This window comes from Ixodes scapularis, unplaced genomic scaffold, assembly GCF_016920785.2.
Source record: "Ixodes scapularis isolate PalLabHiFi unplaced genomic scaffold, ASM1692078v2 PGA_scaffold0__279_contigs__length_252992795, whole genome shotgun sequence".
NCBI lineage: Eukaryota > Metazoa > Arthropoda > Arachnida > Ixodida > Ixodidae > Ixodes > Ixodes scapularis.
Window position 1 is genome coordinate 88,114,774 of NW_024609835.1, and position 23,141 is coordinate 88,137,914.

Below are 23,141 nucleotides of genomic sequence, written 5' to 3' on the forward strand. Positions count from 1 at the left end.
TCATCAGTGACGTCAGTGATGACACCATACTGCGGCATCTAAGGATACATTGAAGGAAATGTATTACTACGCACACCACTAAATATGGCTGAAAGCATATTATACATCTGCGCACTGTATTGCTGCTATTAAGCTCAAATAACTTTCACACTAATGTTAATGACAAGTAAGCTATTAAATCTGTCTAAGTTTAAAACATCAAAATTGACTGCTATACAAAGCTCAATGCATCAAAAGTAGAGAAGAAACAGTAAACCTTTTCTCGGCTTATTATTTCCTGTCGATATACTTTTACCAACATACTCTTACTCAAATTTAGAACCCTATGTTTTTATTAAAACTTGGGTTTGGGCTAGTTGGCCCACACTGAATTAAAAGGACAAAAGCACGAACAAAACGAGGACAGTAATAAGGCGGAGTACCGGGCCAGCTGGTTGACGTTATACATGTCCGGTCGTGTTTGTTCCTCTTCGTAGTCCGTGTTTTCTGAACTGTTTTCCCCATCATGTAAAACGAGGACAATGAAGACACGAAGACGGCGGGAGAGGCGCTACCTCTTCACTAAAAAATAGTTCACATCAACCCTTTCGCATTGACACAGTTTAATTTGAAAATAATTGCAATAATTTATATTTCATATTTTGGCTAGCATTTTTCCCTTTCCCTTGCAGTGCTTTTCCACCAGGGAGAGAGGCACAACAGCAGATGCGCGTCGATCTCCTGCAAGAACGACGGTCGCTTCCCGCAATGCTAGGATAGTAAATGGCGCACCATCGCAATTTATACGATTAGGGAATTGTAGTAGACCGTTTCCGCAGCCCGCTAAGCACCCGGATAGCGCTCCGTAATCCGCCAAAAGACGACAAGGCTAGCGGCGCGCATGCGCAGCTGCGACGTTTTCTTCGGGGATACCGTAGCGGAGGAGAAAAACGATCTACTACAACTCCCTATTACCAGAGGCCTCCACGCTTCCCCGCTCCCCTTTGTTCGGCAGCGCCATGAGATAAATTGTGAATTTTACGACAGCGTGAAATGCGGGACATTTTGAACATTTCTGGATTATCTTGCGGGACGCGGGACACAAGCCCTCAATGCGGGACAGTCCCGCTAGTCGCGGGACGGGTGGTCACCCTACCCTAACACGTGACATGCGAGAGACCGCGGAAGTTCTCTTGCAAAAATGCAAGTGAGCTGGACAAGAATGACGATAATATTAATCCCTGGAGAAGGGGAAAAGGGGGGCGACGGACAAAACACAAATTTCTAAACACAGCTAGGTGTCTGCTGTGCCACCGAAAAAGTCCGCCTGGTTCAGAGCACAGACACACTTCGGCGTGCCAAAGAAGCTTATCACGCCGTGGGACAGGCGGAACTTGCGTTTGACTAGTTGTGCATCTTGCCTACGGCGTTGTGCTTTCGTAAAACTTTCCACGTGTTCTCAAAGGAAATTCTCACCGTTTACAGAGCGTTTTAGCACACGTCTTCCACGAATGACGACGGACGAGCAGAAAACGTGTCTTCAGCACGCTGTCGCCTAGGCTCCGCAACGCTCTACACGGTCGATTCGCCATTTCCCAAGATGGCCGTCTGGTGGCCGCACTTGCGCTGCTGCTACCATTGTATACTACTACTAATCAAATTTAAATTCAATACATTGTTCAGTGGGATAATAAAATAGTGCAGTAAAAAATAAAAGTAGACAGTTGCCTAAAGTTGAAATACAAATAATTATCATAAGTACAACCAGGGAGCTGCTGCAGTGCTGGTCCCGCAGGTAAACAAATGGCGCCTTTCTACATAAAATTACCGGGTCCAGTCCAGAGTTCGTCTTGAGCCTCAGAATACGTAATTACAGCGTTACGACGTCAGTTACCTTTCTCTAACGTAGATCGACCTTGTCTGCCAGAAATGGAAACTGAAAATCCGGCACGTCTGCGAAAGTTGGCAGTGAAATTCGACAACATTTCTCGGCCCGACGGATCGGCACTTCTGGCACACGGTAGGTCCACGCCGGTTTCTTTCGACTTCGACATCCCCCGGTGGGGTCCTAACGCTTGCGTTTACTATTCATTATTAATTTTTAGGGGAGACAGTAATCCAGGCCGGAGTCTACGGCCCCATCGAAGTGCGCCAGGCTCGGGAGCTTGCAGAGAAAGCGACGGTGGAGGTCTTCTATCGCTCAAAGACTGGACATCAAAGTAATCGAGAGTGTTCCGCTCGTTTCTTCTAAAACTGGCCATGTCCGTGTGCTGCTCGTGTAAACTATGGTGTCTCTTTTTTTTTTTTTTTTTCAGGTTAAATAAGGTTGGACAAGCTCCTCCCACGAAGCTTTTTGCACTTTCCACTTTAGCAGAGGTGTAACTGGAGAGCTTTGTGGGTGGGGCTTGTTGCTCTTTTCGTAACATGCAGCTCCAAGCTTCCATGGTGCTAGGCACCATTGGACTTACCGTTGTAACGTCTCAAAAGGTTTCACCACCCCGTGTTTTTTGTTTATTGGCTCTCAAGAATGACAGCTTTCATGGAGTTGGGTGCATGCCAGGGAGGTGTTCTGTAAGCTGCTTGCTTTCGTTACATGCTCAACACCAACGGACACAGCTATGGTGGCCAAGAGACATACATTGTGTAGTGCACTTTTGGGCAATGTAGCTTAAGCTCGGTTCAGACAGTTGTGCTGGTTGCCCTCAAAGCGACTGAAAAGACTGCAACCACAAAGGCACCGGAACGGCTCATTGTATTGAACCCATCAAGCAATTAAATTTTATAATGATGAACTCAAGACTGGGTAAAATAATAAGACGGACGATCAAACATGCATAATTGAAAAAGTGACTTCGTGAAGCAATGATGAGTCACGGCTGTCCCAGTCTCTCGGTCGTTGCTATCTTCTGGGTTGCTGTGGCCGCAACCGACGCAGATCTTTGAACTAGCCTTTGTCGTCTGCTCAAAGTGACAACTTGTGTGGTCAAAGCGTATTACCAGTAAGCTCATTTTCATCAAGTACTCGGTAAAACGCGAGGAAACAGTGCTGGACAAGTTTCTACTGTTAAAAGCGTGACCCTCTTGTCACAGCAGTGAGTGGAGTTTATGCCAAAAGCCCTCTTTGATTAGTTGTATTGAATGAGGAATTATGTGCCATTAAGCATGCAATGAGAATGATAAAATGTCAAGTGTGGTGTCCACAGTGAAATGCCCCTCTCTCCTCTCATTTTCCCCCTTCCTCCCTCATCTCTCAGACTCTTCCGGCCCAGTAGCATGGCCAGGAATTTCTTTCGGGGATGAAGAGGGTTTTGGTTGGTTGGAATGTTTATAGCTTGAGGTGTGTGTGGGGGGGGAGGGGAGGGAAAGTAAGGAAGAGGAAGGAGCATAATGCATGGTATGCTATACAGTCAGTCGGATGGGGGGCTGCAGGAGTCTTTAGCTTCATAAGCCCCTCCCTTGACTGTGCCACTGTTTCTAGACCATTTAATTTATAATTTTTATAGGGATCATTGTTGTTTAGCAAAGAAAGCCTAAAGAAGTATGGTTTTAGAATTATATAAATTCCCAACTCTGCCAGCAGAAGCTCTGGAACTTAATGAAATATATGCAACAAACTTTTATGAAGCGTATCGTTTTTTCTTTTTTTTTTGCCTAAGGCAGATTTCTAATGATTTTGCAGTGTGCCACTAGTAGATCTTGGCATTTGGCAAGCTACTTCAGCTACTCCGCCGAAAATAGACGGGTTGTCTCTAGTGTGATTGAGCGAGACGAAGTTCAAACCCCAGTCACTTGTGGCTCCTCCGTTTTCAGACTTCATCTACTATTTACGTGCCAACAATGTCAACCGCACTCATTTTGATGGACGTTCCCAACAACAGAATAAAGAGATATATTAGTGAACCATTGATGTTTCGGCTAGAGAGCAATTCTGGAAAGAGGTAACATCATGGATGGAGTGTACATCCTTTTACCCTGTAAATTTAGCAGGAAATGTTTCTGTGGGAACCACATATCATTCCAAACCTCAACAGAGACAGATTCTTTGGTCACATTAGTTTGACAGGAGCCTGAGCATTTTTATGGGCAAAAGCAGAATTGGTATGAGTGTTTCCAGCTTTAGCGGTGACAAGCCAGTTGTACCAAGCAGAACCGAAATTCCCTCTCAATCGCTCAGTGACAGTCAAGGTGTAAAGTATCAAACAACGTACTTGAGAGAGTAGGATTAACTTTTATTGAAGTGTAAAGGTATTTAGCTTAATTGTCTCACAGGCTGAGGTAGCAAACTAGTAACATGTTCCTCATTGTCGATGGATGGTTCTTCCTTTCTTGCCCCCACCAACTGTAGGGTCTAAAAAAACTAAGCTTTAACGATAATAATTTCTGGAGAAGGGGAATAAGGGGACAAAGGGCAAACGCAAATATTCAAACTGAAGATTTGTTTCTGTCCTTTGCCCCCCTTCTCCAGAGATCGTTATAATTTATCTTGTTCAGCTCAACTGCACCTTTGCATTAATTGCATTGATGTTATAAGCTTCAGCCTTCCTTCTTTGTACAGACTGTTCCGACCGATTGGTGGAGAAAGTCGTCCGCAGCACCCTGGAAACTGTCATGTTGGTTGCGCTCCATCCACGAACGTGCATCTCCATCTCTCTGCAGGAGCTTCACAATGACGGCAGCGTATCCTTTCGTTGCTCCCCGTTTCTTTCCGTGTTTTATCTTTCAGTCCCCTGTCGATAATCTTCTACCTTAACCCGAGTCTGGGCAGTTATTGGCCTGCTGCATTAATGCGGCCTGCCTGGCTGCCATAGATGCGGCCATTGCCATGAAATGCCAGGTGGCTGCGGTTTCTGCAGCGATCACCCACACAGGCATCGTTGTGCTGGATCCTAATAAGAAACAGGAAGAGGTAAGACTAGTCGTGTAACAGACCCAAGTATGCCAAAATCTTTTCACGGCGATGGCCGTTATTGGCGAGGTTTTGCAGCAGATACCGGGTGTGTTTCGGGTATGTGTGTCCTGGCCTGCTAAATGTAGCGGGAAATTTTCTCCGCTATATTTGGCGGGAAATTGCAGTGTTACGTCGCAATGTCGTGACGTCACGTCACATGACATGATATGTCACAGTTTTCCAGCTAAATCTAGCAGAGAAATTCCCCGTTAAAACTAATGGATACATTTCCCGCTAAATTTCAGAGGAATTTATTGTCATGTGAAGTTACGGCCGTGTTGCGGCAGCCGGTGCAGAATCGTCGGGAAGCAATGGCGACAAACAGCACAGCAAACAGTGTCCCCGTCGTGATTACGACGGGCCTTAAGGCATTTACGAATTCAAAAAGTTTCTCCGGTAGCCGGTGCTGCCGATGCAGGGTCATCGGGAACTAATGGTAATGAACACCACAGCAGACAGTGTCCCTGTCTGGGTTTAAGGGGATTACGAATCGGGAAAGCTTCCTCAGTAGCCAGTGCACAGTCATCGGGGGGGAAGCAATGGCAACGAGCAGCACAACGAACAGTGTTCCTGTCGTGGTTACGACGGGATTTAAGGCAGTTGCTAATCCTGAAAGCTGCTTCCGTGGTGCCAATATGATGAATGGAAAGCTCCTTCATGAATCTAGCCACGTGTACGACATAAAAGAAGGTACGTTTCGACGGACAAGTGGATATCACGGTGCCCCGTACTCCATATACGAAATTAAGCGCACCCGCAAAAAAAACTTTGAGCTTCGCGTAATTAGGTAAGAGAGCTTTCTTAGTTGGTGTTGAGTGGACTGCACTAATTATGTACATTTATTACCTTCTGAATCAGCTTGACAATAACTGAGCGATTGTTTTCGCGCCGTTCTGCGATTCCCACTACTATCTTCCTGTGGGCTGATGGAAACATTCATAGGTGGGCGACCGCGTTCCGCTTCTCGATTCCGGTGAAGTATTTGCTGCATATTTTAGAGTTTGCCGTAGGTGTCCATGTTGTTCATCATTGCTAGAATAGAAAAAAGTTAATTGTATTATTCGTCAGTAGCTGAAAGGAAAACGCAAACTCTAAGGAAAGAAATGCCACTAACCTGTATGGACACACAAGTCGCACCCAGGTCGCGCGGTACTCCGCCTCGTACGGCTTCCAAGGAACAACGTAGATCTTCGTGTCGTGCGCGCTCTTGCAGGTACTGTTGCAGCCGACCACGCTGCAATTGTTGCAGCTTTCTTGGTGCGGAATAGCCACCCAGAAATTACAGCTTTAACCCGCTACATTGCACAACCAACGCAGCGACTGGCAGTAGCTCTCCTATGCAACGGACCTGTTTGCCTCTAGGGGCGCCCTGGTCGGGGCTTGCATTAGATTGGCACGGTTCCTATGTGATGTCACAGTGTTGCATGAACACCGTCCACTAAATTTAGCGGGGTGTAAAGGGGTGTCCAAACAGGACACTACAAAACGCACGACTCCGACAAATCGTGAAAATTGAAGCGGATGCTTCTATTTTTACGATTTTTCGGAGTCGTGAAAATGTTTGCAGGAGTCGTGAAAATTTTTACGATCACGACTGCTCTCCTCGTTAGATTGACGTCACACACCACCTGCGTCTGTCTCACCTCGCCAACGCCCTCGCGTACCGCCGTCGCCTCGGCTCGAAGGCCAAGGAGGTCCGGCTTCGGGTGGATTTGGGACATTCCTGCGTCGAAGGGTGCGTTTCGCCCGCCTCGGATCTGCTTTCTTTGTTGAGATTCACTTTCGTCGTGATGGTGTCTGATGTGGTTCCGTATTCTGAGCCAAGGCCTTGAGCGATTGACCGATAGCCAACAAAGCGTGTGGGTGGCTCTCCGGACCCACGTGATGAGCAGAGCAAGGCCACCGTGGAGGAAGCGAGGGGGAGATTTGACGGGGGGGAAGTTTCCCCCCGGGAGCTTTGACGGAGGGAAATGTTCCCCCGACGGCCGGAAGCGGAGCGCGGCACGATTTGCCGGAGTCGTGAGTTTTGTAGTATCCTGTTTGGACAGGCCTTAAGTCTACTAAATTTAAACGCAGCAGTGTAACTGTGCGCAGCAGTGTGCAGCGTCTTGGCTGTTGCCGGTAGTTGTTTTTGAGGACACAGCGAGGAACCAGGAAGCTTTTCTTTTTCTAAGGGCTTGGAATCCGGATTTATTACTTTGGTGGCCTAGCTTTGATGTGGCAAAGACAGTTCCATCTTTGAGTGTTTTCTTAGTGGGGACTAGAGCGTCATCAGTCGTTCTGCAGTAGAGCACTGCACGAGCCCGAATTTCTAGGCCCGGCCCGGCAGAGGCACGGCACGGGCCAGGCCCAAGCTTGACAGAATTATTTTCTAGGCCCAGCCCGACCCAACCCGGAAGAGGCACTGCCCGGGCTTGGCAGAACGTTTAGACAAAAGCTTGAGCGCGGCCCGAGCCCGACAAATTTTTGAATATAAGCCTAAGCTCGGCCCGAACCTGACAGATTATATACATGAGCCCGAAAAAGTTTGCAGGCTTTAACCTCAAAACTGTGTGAGCATAAAGCAAGCATATTCTATTTAAATTTCTTTTAAACTCGGACTGAGTTTTTTTTATACGATAAATATCCCGACTTAGACAATGTATTTTCGAGAATATAGGCGAGGTATGGGATTCATAAGTGATCTTGAGAAAAAAAAAGTGGCCATTACGCATTTCTAAAAGAGATATCGGACCTTTCGTTGTTCAGTTCATTTCACAGAGAACTCCTTTTTACATGTTTTTTGTGAAAAAACAATCACAATCACGCTAGTGAATTTTCAAAAGGCTGTATAAGCATAAAATTATCAATATTTAGCTTATCTTTGGTGGCATAGTAAGGCTCCCTGCACAAAGTGCAAAGTCAAGGTCACATTTTTTTTTTTAGTTTGAAAAGCAGAGAGAAGAGACACTCACGTTGCGCCCTGCGACTGGAGTGCCCTTGTTTTCTTGACTGCACTTTCTCACTACACTGGTGGAATCCATATATTTTCTTTTATCCATGCAAAAACTTTTCAAGTGCAAGACGTCTTTTTTTTTTTCTGAATGCCGCCATAGTGATTTTGCATTTCGCTTGTTTGTTTTCATTGATCCTAAAAGATCAATGAGCACAGTTTTTGTTATCAACAATTTAGAATTTGCGGCACACGGCTGCCCAACCACAGCCCGGGTCGGCAAGGCCCGAAAATTTTTTTGTTCAAGCTTGAGTCCAGTTTGGCCGGTGCTCAAAAGGGCTCAAGCTTTTTTGAAAGTGTGTCGGGAGATCATCATCATCGCCACGACTGCCGGGTGACCCTGGACTCTGCCCGCTGCTTCCGCGCACGGGCCCTCTCTTCACCGGATCGCAGCTGGACACGGCGCGACTCGCATCTGTATTGCTATGTTAGAATAAACCTATGCAGTTCAGTCAATCTTATCTCAACCACGACATAGTGGCCGCGGTGCTAGCGTAACAATTCATTGGCTACAGTTCCCCACCCCTTCACATTGACACCGTTGCTCAGTCTGAGCAGTAACCAGATGCAAGGGCTCCAATGCCAGTCTTCAACCCATTTGTCGTTGCTCTCCCAGAGAAGCTAGACTTCTGCTGTCCAGACAACTGGCAGCCCTGGATCACGCATTGAGATCACTACCGAGTCATCTCAGGACTCAGCAAGCAAGACAGCGCCCTAAGTTAATTATTCTCCTGTATGCCATGGGACGCAGGGTGGAGGACATTCTAGCATCTCCCAAGGTCGGTGATGAACAGAAGCTCGTCTACGACTGTGTGAAGAATGCATTTGAAAAGCATTTTATTGTGCAGTGAAACATCATATACAAGCGCGCTACATTCAACCGCAGAAAGCAACAGTCTTCACAAGACAGTCGAAAGTTTTGTTACCGGTGCCAGGTGCCATCTTTCAAGGTGCCAGTATGGCACCTTGAAAGACGAGCTTATCAGGGACCGATTTGTGATAGGCCTCCTCGATACGGCTCTCAGCTAGAAGCTACAACTCGACTCTGCGCTTACCCTCGAGACCGCTGTGGCTGCTGCGCGAAACTTTGAAGCCATCAAGCAACACCACAAAGAAATATGAGGTGCGCAATGTCAGCACGACGCCACCGTCAATGAACTGAGCTCTGCACACAGAAAGAAGAACTGGAGCAAGAGAACAACACTCACACTTCACCAAAGTGGATAGGGGGACGGCTCACTCGTCCACTCTTTGTGACGATAGGTGTCACAGCTGGTTGCAGGTGTCCACTTGTTCGCCATGTAGTACCAATCGTCGTCTGCACCATGTAGGATTGGGGTTGAGGCGCTGGCCCTACAATGTGGCTATGAGACTCTGCTCTCTTGAGAATACTAACCGCAGTTCCTAGTGGAAGGGTGTCGAGCTGACGCGTTCTGCGGCGCTTGTCATGGTGTTTCGCAAGTGAACAGCATCTCAATCATATTCTATAGTCGGTTACAACTCAAGAAAGTACGAGAAGCTCCTCCCACAAGCGTGATGCACACGTTTCAAATCCCTTTGCAGTCGGAAGAAGAGTTCACTGGAAACACTCCTTGTTCCGCTTCAATGGATTCTAACTTGTCTCCAATCCCACTTTTTAATAAAGCAGCCTTTGTATCCATCGGAGGGAGAACCTAATCCCCAAAAGTTGTATTTGTTTCCATCGGAGGGGGAAAACTCTAACCTCTCTCTCGTAGCTTCCACAATGCTAAGTCAAAGTCGAAAGATAAAGCAAATATGTACAAAAAGGCAAGACCCTCCTCGCGCGTTGGCCGCTATGTCATGGAAACGATGGGACGCTATTGGATACGGAGGTGGCGGAGGGATATATGATTCCCTTTGAGATGCATTTGCCGCTACCTTCTTGACCTGTAACTTACTATAGGTCGATACGGGTGCCGACGTCACTGCCATTGTGTCGTACGACTACAATCGCGAAGTGATAGGCCCTTTGCGATAGCCAGGAAAGGCACTTCTCTGTCCAGGTCTTCACAAGCTTTCGACCGCTGGGCACTTCCAAGCTTCTATGTTTAACAAGTTCAAGAGGATGTTTTCATAGTCGAAGGCCTACAGGAAGCTTTTCTCAGAAGGCCTGCCATCAAATCTCTCGGAGTTCTCCGACAGCTCCTCAACCTGAGTGGTGAGACAAGCTGCACAATGGACATCTCCGAACTCCTTGCCAAGTATCCTCAGCTGACTTTGGGACTCGTGCAGATGAAAGTTGAGTACAAGGTGGTTCTCCGACCAGATGCAAAGCCCTTTGCTCTTACGTACCCAAGGCCTGCGCCACTGAAGATGCTGCCACCTGTGAAGAATGAACTTTCCAAGATGATAAAGCACCATGATATAGAGTGCATCACCAAGGCCACAGAGTGGCGTGCTCCAATTATCGTCGCAGCAAAAGCAAATGGCGAACTGCACCTTAGCATAGCCTGCACTGGGCTCAACAAGTACCTCGTCGGAGAGCTAGCAATCGTGCCCACCGTAAATGAATATCTGGCAAAGCTCTTCAGTGGCACACACTTCAGCAGACTTGACGCTCGAGCTGGATACTGGCAAGCGCCTCTGGCGGAAGAATCGCAGAAATACACAACATTTCTAATGCCATTCGGGCACTTCAAAATTCTTTGCCTTCCCTTCGGATTCTCGCCCGCAACAGAGTTTTTTCAGCGCAAAATGCTGAGAGTCCTTGAGGGACTATAAGGCCAAGCTTGCTTGCAAGACAATATCATCGTCTGGGGGAAAACACTGGCCGAGCACGACACAAACCTGGTTAAAGTCTTCGAACGACTCTGCAAAGCCGGCATAACACTCAACATCGACAAGTGCACCTTCCTACAGCAGACAGTCGAGTTCCTAGGCCACATAGTTTCTGGCAAAGGTGCGAAGCCTGATCCTGGAAAAGTCGATGCAATCACACCACAGAGATGACGCCACCATCAGATGTGAAAGAAATAAGATTGTCCGTGGGGACGGCAAACCACATTGCCAAGTTTGTACCTCACCTGGCACACACAACGAAGCCAATGCGGGATCTCCTCTGTATCGACGCTGCGTGGCTCTGGGGAGCCGACCAGCAGCAAAGCTTCGAAGGAGTGAAAGAAGCTCTAGCCGAAGCACCGGTTCTGACACAATACAATCCGAAGAAGCCTCTCACAGTCTCAGCGGATGCACCATCTTATATAATTTGTGCCGTTTTACTACATGAGCGAGTTTTAGGTTATAATTTTTGCACGTCCGATGTGGTATGATGGGCCTTCCGGTACGAGCCGCGCATCTGTGAATCCTCTGCGGTAGCACATGCACTGTTCAAACCGGAGGTCCTTTTGCACTGTGTCGGATGTGCAGAAACAGTTCCCTAAAACTTTACTGACGTCAAGCAGCTGCCCATTGTCTATGCATCGTGCTCCCTCACTAAAACGGAGCAATGCTATGCTCTGATCGGGAAAGAAGTGCTCGCGATGACATGGTCTTGTGAGCACTTCCACGTGTACATCCTAGGACTGCAGTTTTACGTTGAGGAAAACCTTAAACCGCTGGTTCTCCTTATGACAACAAAGCGACTCGATGAGCTGAGCCCACGACTGCAGCGATTCCGAATGCGACTGCTCCAGTACGATTACACCATAGGACATGCGCCTGGAAAAGCGACATACTCAGCCGACATGCTGTGACACAAGCCATTACTCAACATAGCCTTTTGACAAGAATACTCAACACCAGAAAGTATGAGCTCCTCATGCTGGAACAGTTTCCAGCTTCCCAAAAAATGATTGACCGCATCAAGAACGAGCTACAGACAGATTCTATAATGAAAGAGGGTAATCGAGTGCACACTCTGGACATGGCCGGATAAAATGACGCTTCCCTGGGAAGTCCACCAGTTCTACGAAGTAGCTGGCAAACTAACCACAGTAAAGGCCTGTTGTTCAAGGGTAATCGACTCGTCATACCGAAAGCCTTTTGCTTCGAAATCTTGGAGAAGCTTCACGCAGGTCGCCAGGGTGTGTCCAAATGCCGCACCATAGCACGAGAATCAATCTGGTGGCCAGGCATTGGCCTCCATATCGACAGCTTAGTCCAAAGGTGTTCTGTTTGTCAAGACCACTGGAAAGCAGGTCAACCTCCGTTTTTGGCTACTCCACTGCCAAACCACCCCTGGGAAGTCGTCGGCATGGACCTTTTCATCCATGAACGCAGTAACTACTTGGTTACTGTCAGTTACTATTCAAGGTTCTTTGAGCTTAAACCTCTGAGGACAACGACATCCAGAGACGTCATCGCCGTCCTCGACGCAATGTTTGCACAAGATGGAGTGCCGAGGATTCTCCCAACAGACCAACGTACTGAAATTTTCCTCACGCGAATTCGCAGTGCTTCTGCAGGAATGGGGAGTGACCCAATCAACGTGAAGCCCGTACTAACCACAGAGCAACGGGGTGGCCGAGAGGACAGTCTAAACTTCTAAGCAACTCTTCAGAAAATCGATAGACATCTACAAGGCATTGCTGGCCCAGCGTGCGACCACAAAAATCTAAAGTTACGTGCCAGCGGAGCCTTCATGGGATGAAGACTGTGCACAAACGTGTCAGTAAAGCTCAAACCTCTCGAACCTCGCTGTGATGACGCCAACTTTCGCTCCAGAAATGTCTTATACAAGGAAAAAATGCGCCAAATGCGGTTCAGTCAGTCTTATCTCGACCACGGCAGTAAGGACCGCTTCATCGACCATTCTTTCAATGTCCCATTTGCCTCCAAACGATAGAGTAGTAATGCTGACAAAATTTTGAGGCTCACTCGTGCATGCCGCGAGAGGTTGTGGGCTAATTCGCAAAACAGCCTGTATGAATCATGGCTGCTTTCGTGGGAGCATTGATGCCAGGCCTTGGGGAAGAGTTTGCATTGAAATTGGTGCTTGCTAATGATTGCCGTAGCTGCGCTGTGCCGAGACTGGCAAGGGCCTACTGAATTTTCGTATCAAACCAGGTGGTATGCCTTAGAATCTTGCACAATCAGGAGCATACTGCACGTGTAGCAAAGGGTGTCGAGGACATATCTTTTGTAATTTCTATAGTTGTGTGTGGAACATGTTCTCACTGAAGCATTTCTTATCATGTACTTGATGCTACACCCTGGGCTGTCTTGCTTACCTTAAGGTGCTATACTTCAAAAAAAAAAAAAGGTTGGCCACTTTTGGCTATGTTTTTTAGGTTCTGGCTCCTTTTTTAATGTGGGTTTTATAGCACCAAAGGAGTTGCCAAGATGTGCCATTGGGCACGTTCAGAAGCGGCTCCGGGAGTCAAGGAACTCGAGCTCCTTGCACTAGGTGAAAAACAGCGACTTCCGGTGCACGTTACTCTGGAGTAAAGGGGTCACGCTTTCGTGCACCGTATCCTAAGACGGTGCGCGAGGAGTGAAAGTAGCGCGGTATGGCGTATTTCTGGAGTTGCTGATGAAGTTCCGGTGCTGAAAGAGAAAAAGCAAACAAAATGGCTGGTTAAGGTGCATCGGTTTGGGGTTTCCTAGTTTTTGTCAATGAAAAGTGCTCAAGGTAAGAAGAATAACGCGTTCAAATTTCGTTTCCAGCCAGGCTCTTTTCAGAAAGTGCCCTGGAGCATAGTTCGTTTGTTTTGGATATGCTAATAAACCGCGTAAACGTTCATTCGACGCCATGTTTTGATCGACACATTGCATAGAAACTCGTAGGTGGTCACGTGATTCCTGTTGTCACATGACTGCGCCCTGTCAATGTGCAAAAAAGGCGTCCCCTGCCAGCCATGGGGACGGCATCACACGTTTTTTTTGATGCCCAGCCATCAAAAGTTTGAACTATACTTGTACCTACGTGGGGTACACGTGACCCTGTCACATGCGAGTTCGGTGGTTGGTTGTTTCGCCCTTTCTTGCGCAAGTTAAAACGTGGTGGCACCAGTGTGCGAATAGTCCCCAGCCACATCCGGTTCTGAACTAGTTGGCGGGTTTTGCAGTATTTGCGAAGTTAATGATACATGCTATCCTCTGGAAATAGTTAGAGCACTGTCAGGCTTCATTCCCTCTTATGATAAAGGAATCATGCATAAAAAATGAGAAAATATATGTGAACCATAAGTGTGGCGTTGCTACTCTATAGACCGACACGCGGAGCGGCTCTGTTTACCAACACGGCCGGAAGGCCGCGCATGCGCGGTGGCTATGTGGGCAAAAGCGACCCGGCCCTCCGTGTTTTCGCCATTGCGTTGTGTGGCGTGCGCTCGTTGTTGGCGTTGTAAAGACGCTTCTAGCTTTATTTGTGAGTCGTATTTCCTGGCAACGTATGTCGTATGCTATGCCCGACTATTTGAGCTCGCTACCCGAGCCTGAACGGCGGCGGTATCGAAACAAACTGTGCGTGGACGGCGTTGCCTACGAGGATCCGTGCGCCGTAAACAAGGCCTGCTGGACTTTCGACGTGAAGTTGCTGCCACCGAAGTCGACGGCTCACTTCGTCGTTTATTTAGTTTTTTCGCCAAGCCAGTTCACGGCCGACCCGGAGCAGACGTACAAGTCTCTCGAGGCCTACGATTACTTCGAGTCGGTTTCCGCACTGCCGGCGGGAGCAGCAGACTGTGGGTCTGCGGAAGTATATTTATTAATTAAATAAATACACACAGCGTCTTCAAGTCAAGGTAGGCTATTTTTCCCACCCTCATGACCACAAGGCATGACAAGCAGTAACGCTTTGTCCGTTCTGCAGTCTTGACGGTAACACGTTACAAGTAACGGCGTTACCAGGAACGCGTTACTTTTTTGAGTAACGTAGTAACCTACTCGTTACTTTTTCGACACAGTAACTGTTAACGTACTTACGTTACTATTTCAAGTAACGTAGTTACGTTACTCGTTACTACAATTTCACTTCAAGTTTTTCCGCGTTTTTAGGCGTCAAGCCATGTTTTTCTTTGCGTTTTATCTCGTCAGTATTTAGGTGAAACCCTAAAAAGAGATAAATTATGTTCTGTTTCTGCATGAACATTATGTTTCTTGATATATGAGCTTATGCATACCCGTATCGTCAAAACCGTAAAACGTGTTAAATCATAATTTAAAAAGTAACGCAGAAGTAACCTGCGTTACTTTTTATCGGTAGCGGTAACGTGTTCCTTTTATTTTTAGGCAACGTAGCTCAATAACGCGTACCTTTGATTTGCAAATAACGAGTAACGTATTTCGTTACTTTTTTTTCGGTAACGCCTACAACACGGCCGTTCTGTCGCCGATCCCCTTCTGCTGGGTAGCACGGGCGTAGCGAGCCTCCGACGAGCGCTTGGCCGATGCTTTGTGCGCGAACCCCGTGGGAACAAAATCCGGGTGGTCTCGATCAGAGGACGGTTTCCCTGTAGATAAGCAAGCCTCGGGACGGAGATTGAAATGGAAGCCTTACTTGCTTTCAAGAAAGTGCTCACCGCACAAACGCGCGAGGCGACCATAATTTTTGATCCACGGATATTATCCACCTTCTATGCCTTTCAGAGTCTGCCGGGAACTTGTAGAAGCTCACTCCGCTACTTTTCTTGTACATTTTGGTGAGATTAACGGCAACACAGCTTCGCGGCACGCTGAAATACTATGACGCCCACGCGAAACGTGCACCCTTTTGCCCACACCCCTCGGCTCCGGCGCGATCGCAGCGCCGCTGGCGCCGCCGCAGCGCCGTGACGTCAAGCCCGCGTGTCGGTCTATAGATGGCGCCACTGAGTTTGTTGCCAAACAAAAAAGGGCAAATAGAATGTAGCCATAGCATTGCGCTCGCTTTCGCCCCGTAGGATTTATGTGAGCGAAGAGTTGGCAAGGCCGAGGCAGCGAGGCCCCGACCGGCGCCGAGGAGCAGACAACGGACCGTGCCATCAGCTCGTCGCGGTCCGTCGTGCGTCTGGAATGTTTTACCAAACAAAACTCGAGGAGCGAATGTGGTGCGCGATGTGTCAGCTGTTCGTGCCCTGTGCTGTTGGGCTTTGAGGGTAGAGGAGGAAGACGAGGCATTGTAAATAAACATGGTGTTCTGACAAGAAGCTGCTGGGAGCTCTGAGTTAGTAATGACGAATAACACATGGTGTCAGAAGCTCAGGACCCCAAGCTTGGATAGGAACGGGGAGTGATGGCAGCCGCCAACTCACTCCAGTGCCAACTGCCCGAGGAATTCAACTTTACGAGCCCAGATGGATGGCCTCATTGGAAGCGGCGATTCGAACGCTTTCGCATAATCAGCGGTCTCTCCAAGAAGCCTGAGCAAAAACAGGTGAACGCTTTAATCTACTTTATGTGTGGTAAAGCTGACAATGCCCTCATATTGTTGAACCTTAACACAGAAAAGATGGCGAAGTACGAAAAACTACTTTTAAAATTTGAACGGCACTTTGTCGTCCGTTGAAACATCATTTATGAAATTTCACAGAAGCCAGCGAGAAACTGAAGGCGTTGAAGAATTCATCATTGACCTTCATAGCCTTGCCAAGACTTGCGACTTTGGAGTTCTACATGAGGAGATGATTCGAGATTGCATCGTCATCGGCGTTTGCAACCACCAGCTGTCGGAGAAGATGCAACTAGATACGGAGTTGACACTTGAGAAGGCTACAAACCAGGCTTGACAGTCAGAAGCTGTCAAGAAACAGCAAGTTACTCTCAGCACTTCACATGAAGAAAAGGTTGACAAAGTAGTAATGTCTCTTGAAAATAATGGAAGTCAAAGAAAAGGAAAAGACGACACCGTCTCATTCCAGTTCACAAACAAACGAAAAAGTTTGTTTGAAATGTGACTGCTGGCTGCATCAGAAGGACAAGTACCCCACACGTAAAGCTGCGTGCAACAAATGCAGAAAAATTGGACGCTATGCGAGTGTTTGCAGAAGGCCTGCCACACTGCAGGAAGTAACGACCGTGGAAACAGCTTTCCTCGGCACTGTGTCAACTTCAGAGGGAGAGCGGTGGACACTCGAGGTCGACGTCAGAGATGTCTCCAGAACATTCAAGGTTGACACGGGTGCTGACGCCACCGTGGTCCCTGACAGGATATACAGAAACGTTTTCAAGAATGTTTCTCTACAAAGCCCTGAGAAGGTCCTAAAGGGTACAAGTCAGAAGACCCTGACTGTTCTTCGTGTCATGAACGAGACTCTTCACTACAGAGACTAGAACTTCAGTGTGGATCTGTATACTGTAGAGGAATTGCACAGCCGCTGCTCACGAGAGATGCAAGTAAACAACTAGGCATCGTTCATCGTCTTGACCAAGTTGACTCCTGCGGAGTAGTACGGTCTACCCAAAAAGAGAATATCCAAAACTGTTTACTGGACTGGGCCACATCAAGATATCATACATGATCAAAATCAGGCCCGTCACTGAGCCTTTGGCGCTGATGACACCTCGAAGAGTGGCTATTCCACTTCTCGGTTTGACCAAAACAAAACTTGGTGAGATGGTTAAAATGGGAATCATCGAGCCCATTGAAGAGCCGACTGAGTGATACCCTGGCATGGTGATCGTTCGAAAACCCAACGAAAAAATCCGTATAGACCTTTTCCGCTTACTCTCGCCCCCGACCGCTAAGTAGGCATATTCAGTATGGGTGACGAAAAAATATTGAAACGTTTCAATCTGGAAGTAGTAAAAAAAAATAGGGGGGAGACAAAACGAGAATGGTTGACGGTTACGCTTATCTCCTAAATGCATTCTATTGGCATGGCGACGGCAAAACAATGTTTTCGCCCATACTGGAAGTGACGATATTTCAAGATGGCGGCACCCTTATAAAAAAGGTCTATAGGTGTAGACTTGACTGAACTGAACAAGTTCATCCCCTTCCAATAAGAGAACATGTTCTTGGGCAGCTTGCTGGAGCAAAATATTTTTCGAAAGTTGACGCAAACTCCGGATTTTAGCAGTTCGAACTTGCTAAAGAGTCTCAAGCTCTAACGACCTTCATTACACCCTTCGGAAGGTCCAAGTTCAAGAGACTGCCTTTTGGAATATCATGGCCAGGACTTTCAGCAGCCATCAAGAGCATGGTATGCAGGTGTCCTGAATGCATCAAGGAAATCTCCAACCATCATGAACCTTTGATTCCATCAAAGTTCCCGGAGTGTCCGTGGCAGAAAGTCGCAGTGGATCTGTTCTATCTGTCAGGAAAGAATTACCTTCTGGTGACCGATTATTACTCGAGATATCCAGAAATTGCACTTCTCACCAGTATGACTGCGACACGTGTCACAACACACATAAAGTCAATTTTTGCACGACGTGGAACGCCTGAAGTTTTGTTCAGCGACAACGAACCATAATTCCATAGAGTTGTCGGAAGTGAGTTTTACCAGTTTGCCCAAGAATGGGGGTTCGAACTTAAAACGTCCAGTCTAGGATATTTGCAGAGTAATAGATTTGTGGAAGTTGCTGTCGGGATTATTATGAAAAGCCTTAAGAAGATATCAGACAGCTACATTGTGTTGCAGTCTTATTGTGCAACACCGTTAGGCGATGAATATAGTCCCGCCGAGTTGCTTATGGGCCACAAGTTGGGAACGTCACTGCTAGCGGTTTCTTCTAGTTTGGAACCGAGACTTGTGGACCCCCAACGACCTTAAAAGTGGGAGAAGAGAAAAATGAATGGACAGAAGACCAACTAGTATGACAGATGACATGGTGTATGACAGCACAAACCATTGAGAAGAGGTGATGTTGTCTGGGTTACCGATCAACGAAAAAGTGTAATTGTGCAGTGTCCAACTGAGAGTATGAGATCGTACTTAGTGGACACTGACACAACTACACTTCGAAGAAACAGCTTCCATCTCTCACCGATGACAGAGACTGAAGTCATGAAAGAAACTTCGGTACCCTAAAGTCACTGGATCCTAGTAACGCCAAGTTCCCCGTGTGGTCGCCATCTTGGTCCGTGAAATGAGCAATTTCTCCTTGACCCCTCCGTTCTTGGTAAGCCGATCTAGATTCGCTGGTGTCGGGTAGCTTTATGGAGTGGTTTTTTGTATACCGAGATTTTGCTAATTACACACCGGCGAAACAAGCGTACACCTCCGTACCACTACCAGATGCTGTGTCGGTGCTTGGAGGCACTGAAAAATAAGTTTACTGTATTGAAATACGCAAGAAGAACAATACAATTGTAAGAGATCCATGGAGATGGACATGAATAATAAGTTGATTGCATACAGAGTGCCAAAGACTCTTATATTGGCGAGGAATGTCTCCAGTACGATGATGCTCCATGGTAATCTTGGCGCGACTGGTTTAGAACGACCCTTTAGGAGCTTCAAAGATTTCAATGGACCAAGATGGCGATTTCCATGGCAACGTAGACCGATTAGCCAATCGCCTTGCTAGGTTTAGGTCGTCTGTATGTTAGTATCCGTTTGTGTCCAGCTAGCAGGTAGGGAAGGCAATGGCACTACTTTCCCAGGATCCAGTGACTTTACGGTACCCGACATCGGATCAACTGCGTATACTACACGCAGTGGACGACTAGTGAAACCTGGGGAGAGATGTGCTGTTGGGCTTTGAGGGTAGAGGAGGAAGACGAGGCATTGTAAATAAACATGGCATTCTGACAAGTAGCAGTTGGGAGCTCAGAGTTGGTAACACGAACAACACACGCCCAAAAACTGCGTTAGCTCCATCTGCTAGGTTCAACGAGAGCAGCGTGAAGGCAAGACCGGCGAGACGTGAGAGACCCCGATGGACAGGCGATGGACCACGATGAGAGGACGAGCCGAGCCGCTGAGCAAATGGAGGAAATAAAAGTGTGTGGCATTGCCGAGACCAAGATGGGACTTTGCAGTGTGATCGGCTGCAAAAACCTTACGCGGCGAGTTTCGTTCACCGGCACGACCCTGTTGAATTACGTCCTAAATCTTGGAGTAGCGTGGACTTATAAGTGGCTCTCTTAGATACAGGGCTGCTAAAACTATAGATTTTGGCCCTTTTGTTGGCAACAGTGAGCGGACTTCATTGAAGTGGAGTTTCGTAAGATTCAAATCTGACGACTTCGACAGTCGTGCCAGGTATGCCCCTGGATCGTGCTCTTGGCACTGCTGCAGTGGCTTTATCAACCCGTATAGCATTGACTGTGCTTTGAACTAAGGTAAAGCGAAGCCGAGGTTTGATCTTCGATCAAACCTCGGCAAATTAGTCTTAGAAGTGCACAGTATACGAAACCCAGGGTTCAAACTAATTACGGTACACAGCACCTTGCATATCTCGTACCAGATCTACTAAACAAACACCCAGACATAGCAGAAATGGCCCAAGTACACATTTCGTTTTTCCATTTTAAAAAAGGATTGTAGAATATATACTAAATCACTCATGATCTGCAGTTAGTACGAAGTTGACAGTTATGTGTTGTTGTCGATTTTAAAATTGCTGTATCTTTGTATATTTGTTTTTTTTTATCTTCCTGTGTCTCCTCCGAGTGCTGTAAAAAAGGGGCTGGAGCCTTGCAGAAGACAATTCGTCTTGTTTTGCCCCAGCCTCCCAGACCCTTTTTGTGTCTGAAATAAAAGATACATACATACATACAAATTTTCAGGTCTTGGGGTTTTATAAGCCAAACCAACGATGGTCATCCGGCATGCCCCAGCGAAAAATCCCCAGGTTTATTTGAAATTGAGTTGATCCAACGTTGGTCACGATACATATTAATAAAACACACTAGTCAGACTCAACTGCATGGTTCACTGTTGGTTGTGATGCATAACGAGAACAGCCCCAATTGTGAACTCAATTGTGTGAATGCTCCAGAAAATATTTCACATGGGCGTGCACAATATAATTGCTGTCAAAATTCACAAGTATAATTCCATTTCTTTCAATGCAAAACATATTTCTCAAGCTGAATAAAGTTATGTATGTCTTTACAATTCTCGTATCCACTTGCACGATGGTACAGGAGTGTAAAAAATAGAATTTCTTCAATTTATTGTTACATGACCAAATAAAAGGCAGCAGGTGCAGTCAGCTGCCATGATCATGAACAGAACCAGGGTGGAACCTGGTCCCACTCAGTTTGTAGACACAACCATGTACCATTCAGTGGTCACGTCTGGTTCATGTGTAGAAGGGAAATCGGAGGTTTGACGCCTCCAGCGTAACTGGTCTTCAGTGTTGGCGTCCCAGTCGTTCTTCTCCCGAGGCGCAGTCCTCCAATGTACTGTCACAATGACCTTGTTGATGCGCCGACCGGCCTATCTGCATGACGAAAACAGGGTTTTGCAATATGCTGATGACAGTTGTAGCACTGAAGTGAATGGAGACGGTACACTTCTGGATAGTGTCTACTTCTGCCACATCTGGAACACGACATTCCTGCTATTCCTTCCGAATTTCTAGGGGAGTATCCTCCCACTACGTGCATGCCCCCCCCCCTTCTCTGCCATGGCACATTGTGCCTTCTTGGCATTTTCTTCAGTCATCTCTGCTACTACGGCGATTTTCTCGGCTTTGGTTCTCGTCGAGAATAGCTTGGGCAGGGATTGCTGGTGCACAGCTGAATTTCAGAGGCTGCAGAGTATTCCAACTTTCAGCGTCCGGTCAAGTGCGGCACCAAAGTTGCACCTCTTGGTTATTTGTGAGATGACCACAACGAAGTCCCTCACCGGTTCAGCCTGCAGCTGGTTGCACGAGAACTTGTATGACTTGTATGCTGCTTGCACGTTGCACGGAAGTCCATTCACTAAGGCTCTATCTACTAATGATGTTCAGTGTTTGAGCTTAGCACCGCGACGAGCAGGACACATTTCTTGTCGTCCGTAACCCTGTTTCCTTCGAAGAACACCTGAAGTCTGATCTTGAAAGCTGGTCATTTGTTGGCAGTTTCACTGAACTGTGGTTGGCTTCAATAGAAATGCCATCCTATTTCTCGTCGCTGTTTCAGTGATGCAGTAACAACAGTGGTAGTGACTAGTAATGAACCAATGTTTATTCGCACAGCTTGCACTTTGTGTAGGTCCGAGAGGATCAGGGAAGGGGAGAAAGAAGGCGAGGAGATGAGGTAATAAGTGCCACCGCGCTTGTGGCAACGTGGCAGAGAAAAAAGGTGGGGAGATGAGGTAGTAAGATGTTACCACGCTTGTGGCAACGGGGCAGAGTCGCAACCTCCTCCTTATGGTCTTTTATTCCCACTGTCTCGCCGAATGTCGTATTCTTTGTTTGCTGCAGCTTTTTAAACCTTTTTATTTTTGAAGATATGGGCGGCACCTGTAGGTCGTCCGCAGCATGAAGGATAAACTTTTTTACATGTATGATGCACAGACAATAGTCTTGCAAATACGCTAAAAGATGGACAGTCAGTATACGCCAGTGAGAATGCTCACGGTTCTCGTGGCTGCCCATGCGAGTGCATGCACTATGGAAGTAGGGAGCTTCTGGAGGCGACATGACGCCACCAGAGCTGAAGCGAAAAGGGTGGAGGGACGCCCCCCCAACGATGACCAAAAACAAAAGACACTATTGAACAATATGGAGAGCTTCGGAGATCCGAGGTGACCAAAACAGCTGTTAAACAGCTCACCTATTTGTATTGCGGCTGTTGAGGTAGTCGGGATTCGCCCAATATTATCGGTGTTTTCATTGAGCACAGAGTGCCCCAGTTTGGTTGAAGCTCATGCATTGCCAAATTTTCTGCCCACAGGAAGCGAGGGCGACGTGCACCTTTTCCTTCGAGAGCAGGGACAGCAAGGTGGTGTCGACGCGCACGACCGGCCGCTTCTCCGCGCAGGAGTTCCAGAAGTGCCTGAGCGCATGCCGTGCCGCGGCGGCGGACATATTTGCATTCTATCGGGACGCTTTCCGCAGACGATACAGCAAGTGTCTTGAAGTGGGAGAAGACGACTGACCGTTATCGGTGCTTCTTCGTCATAATAAAGCTTGTGAGAAAAGGTCTGGTGCTGCATTCACTTTTTAATGTTGCGTGACCCACCTGCTTGGTCTGCCATTTTTCTCCCAGGTTTGAGCTCTGTGAAATCATCCTGGGTAATGTCCATGGTGGTGAAGTCTTTCCTCCCAAATGATTGCGAGCAACCACCATTGAGGTAGCCACCGGCTTTGCTTTTCCCACTGCAATGCCACAGGTGTCCTTTTGTACTGGTAAGGCTATGAACAACTTTGGAGTCTGAACCCGAATACTAAATTATGCCA

At 47.3% G+C, this 23,141-nt stretch overlaps 1 protein-coding gene across 2 annotated transcripts; it reads left to right on the forward strand.

The window, feature by feature from the left end:
• The first annotated feature begins 1,764 nt into the window (after positions 1–1,764).
• On the forward strand, positions 1,765–22,884 carry LOC8023412 (exosome complex component RRP46). 2 transcript variants are annotated; one of them, XM_029966619.3, is made up of 5 exons: positions 1,765–1,999; positions 2,085–2,198; positions 4,535–4,656; positions 4,745–4,885; positions 22,636–22,884. In XM_029966619.3, exons 1-5 carry the CDS (start codon positions 1,909–1,911, stop codon positions 22,837–22,839), a joined length of 672 nt encoding a protein of 223 aa, XP_029822479.2. In that variant the 5' UTR covers positions 1,765–1,908; the 3' UTR covers positions 22,840–22,884. The 2 variants fall into 2 exon arrangements, with proteins under 2 accessions (XP_029822479.2, XP_040071077.1); XM_040215143.2 differs by lacking the exon at positions 2,085–2,198.
• Positions 22,885–23,141: the final 257 nt, after the last annotated feature.

What these genes read in the sequence shown, in the direction of transcription:
- LOC8023412 (XM_029966619.3), top strand. Translation starts at nt 1,909, where the DNA reads ATGGAAACTGAAAATCCGGCACGTCTGCGAAAGTTGGCAGTGAAATTC. An exon ending in ATCGGCACTTCTGGCACACG is followed by an intron (nt 2,000 to 2,084) that starts GTAGGTCCACGC and finishes ATTAATTTTTAG; the next exon opens with GGGAGACAGTAATCCAGGCC. An exon ending in CTAATAAGAAACAGGAAGAG is followed by an intron (nt 4,886 to 22,635) that starts GTAAGACTAGTC and finishes TTCTGCCCACAG; the next exon opens with GAAGCGAGGGCGACGTGCAC.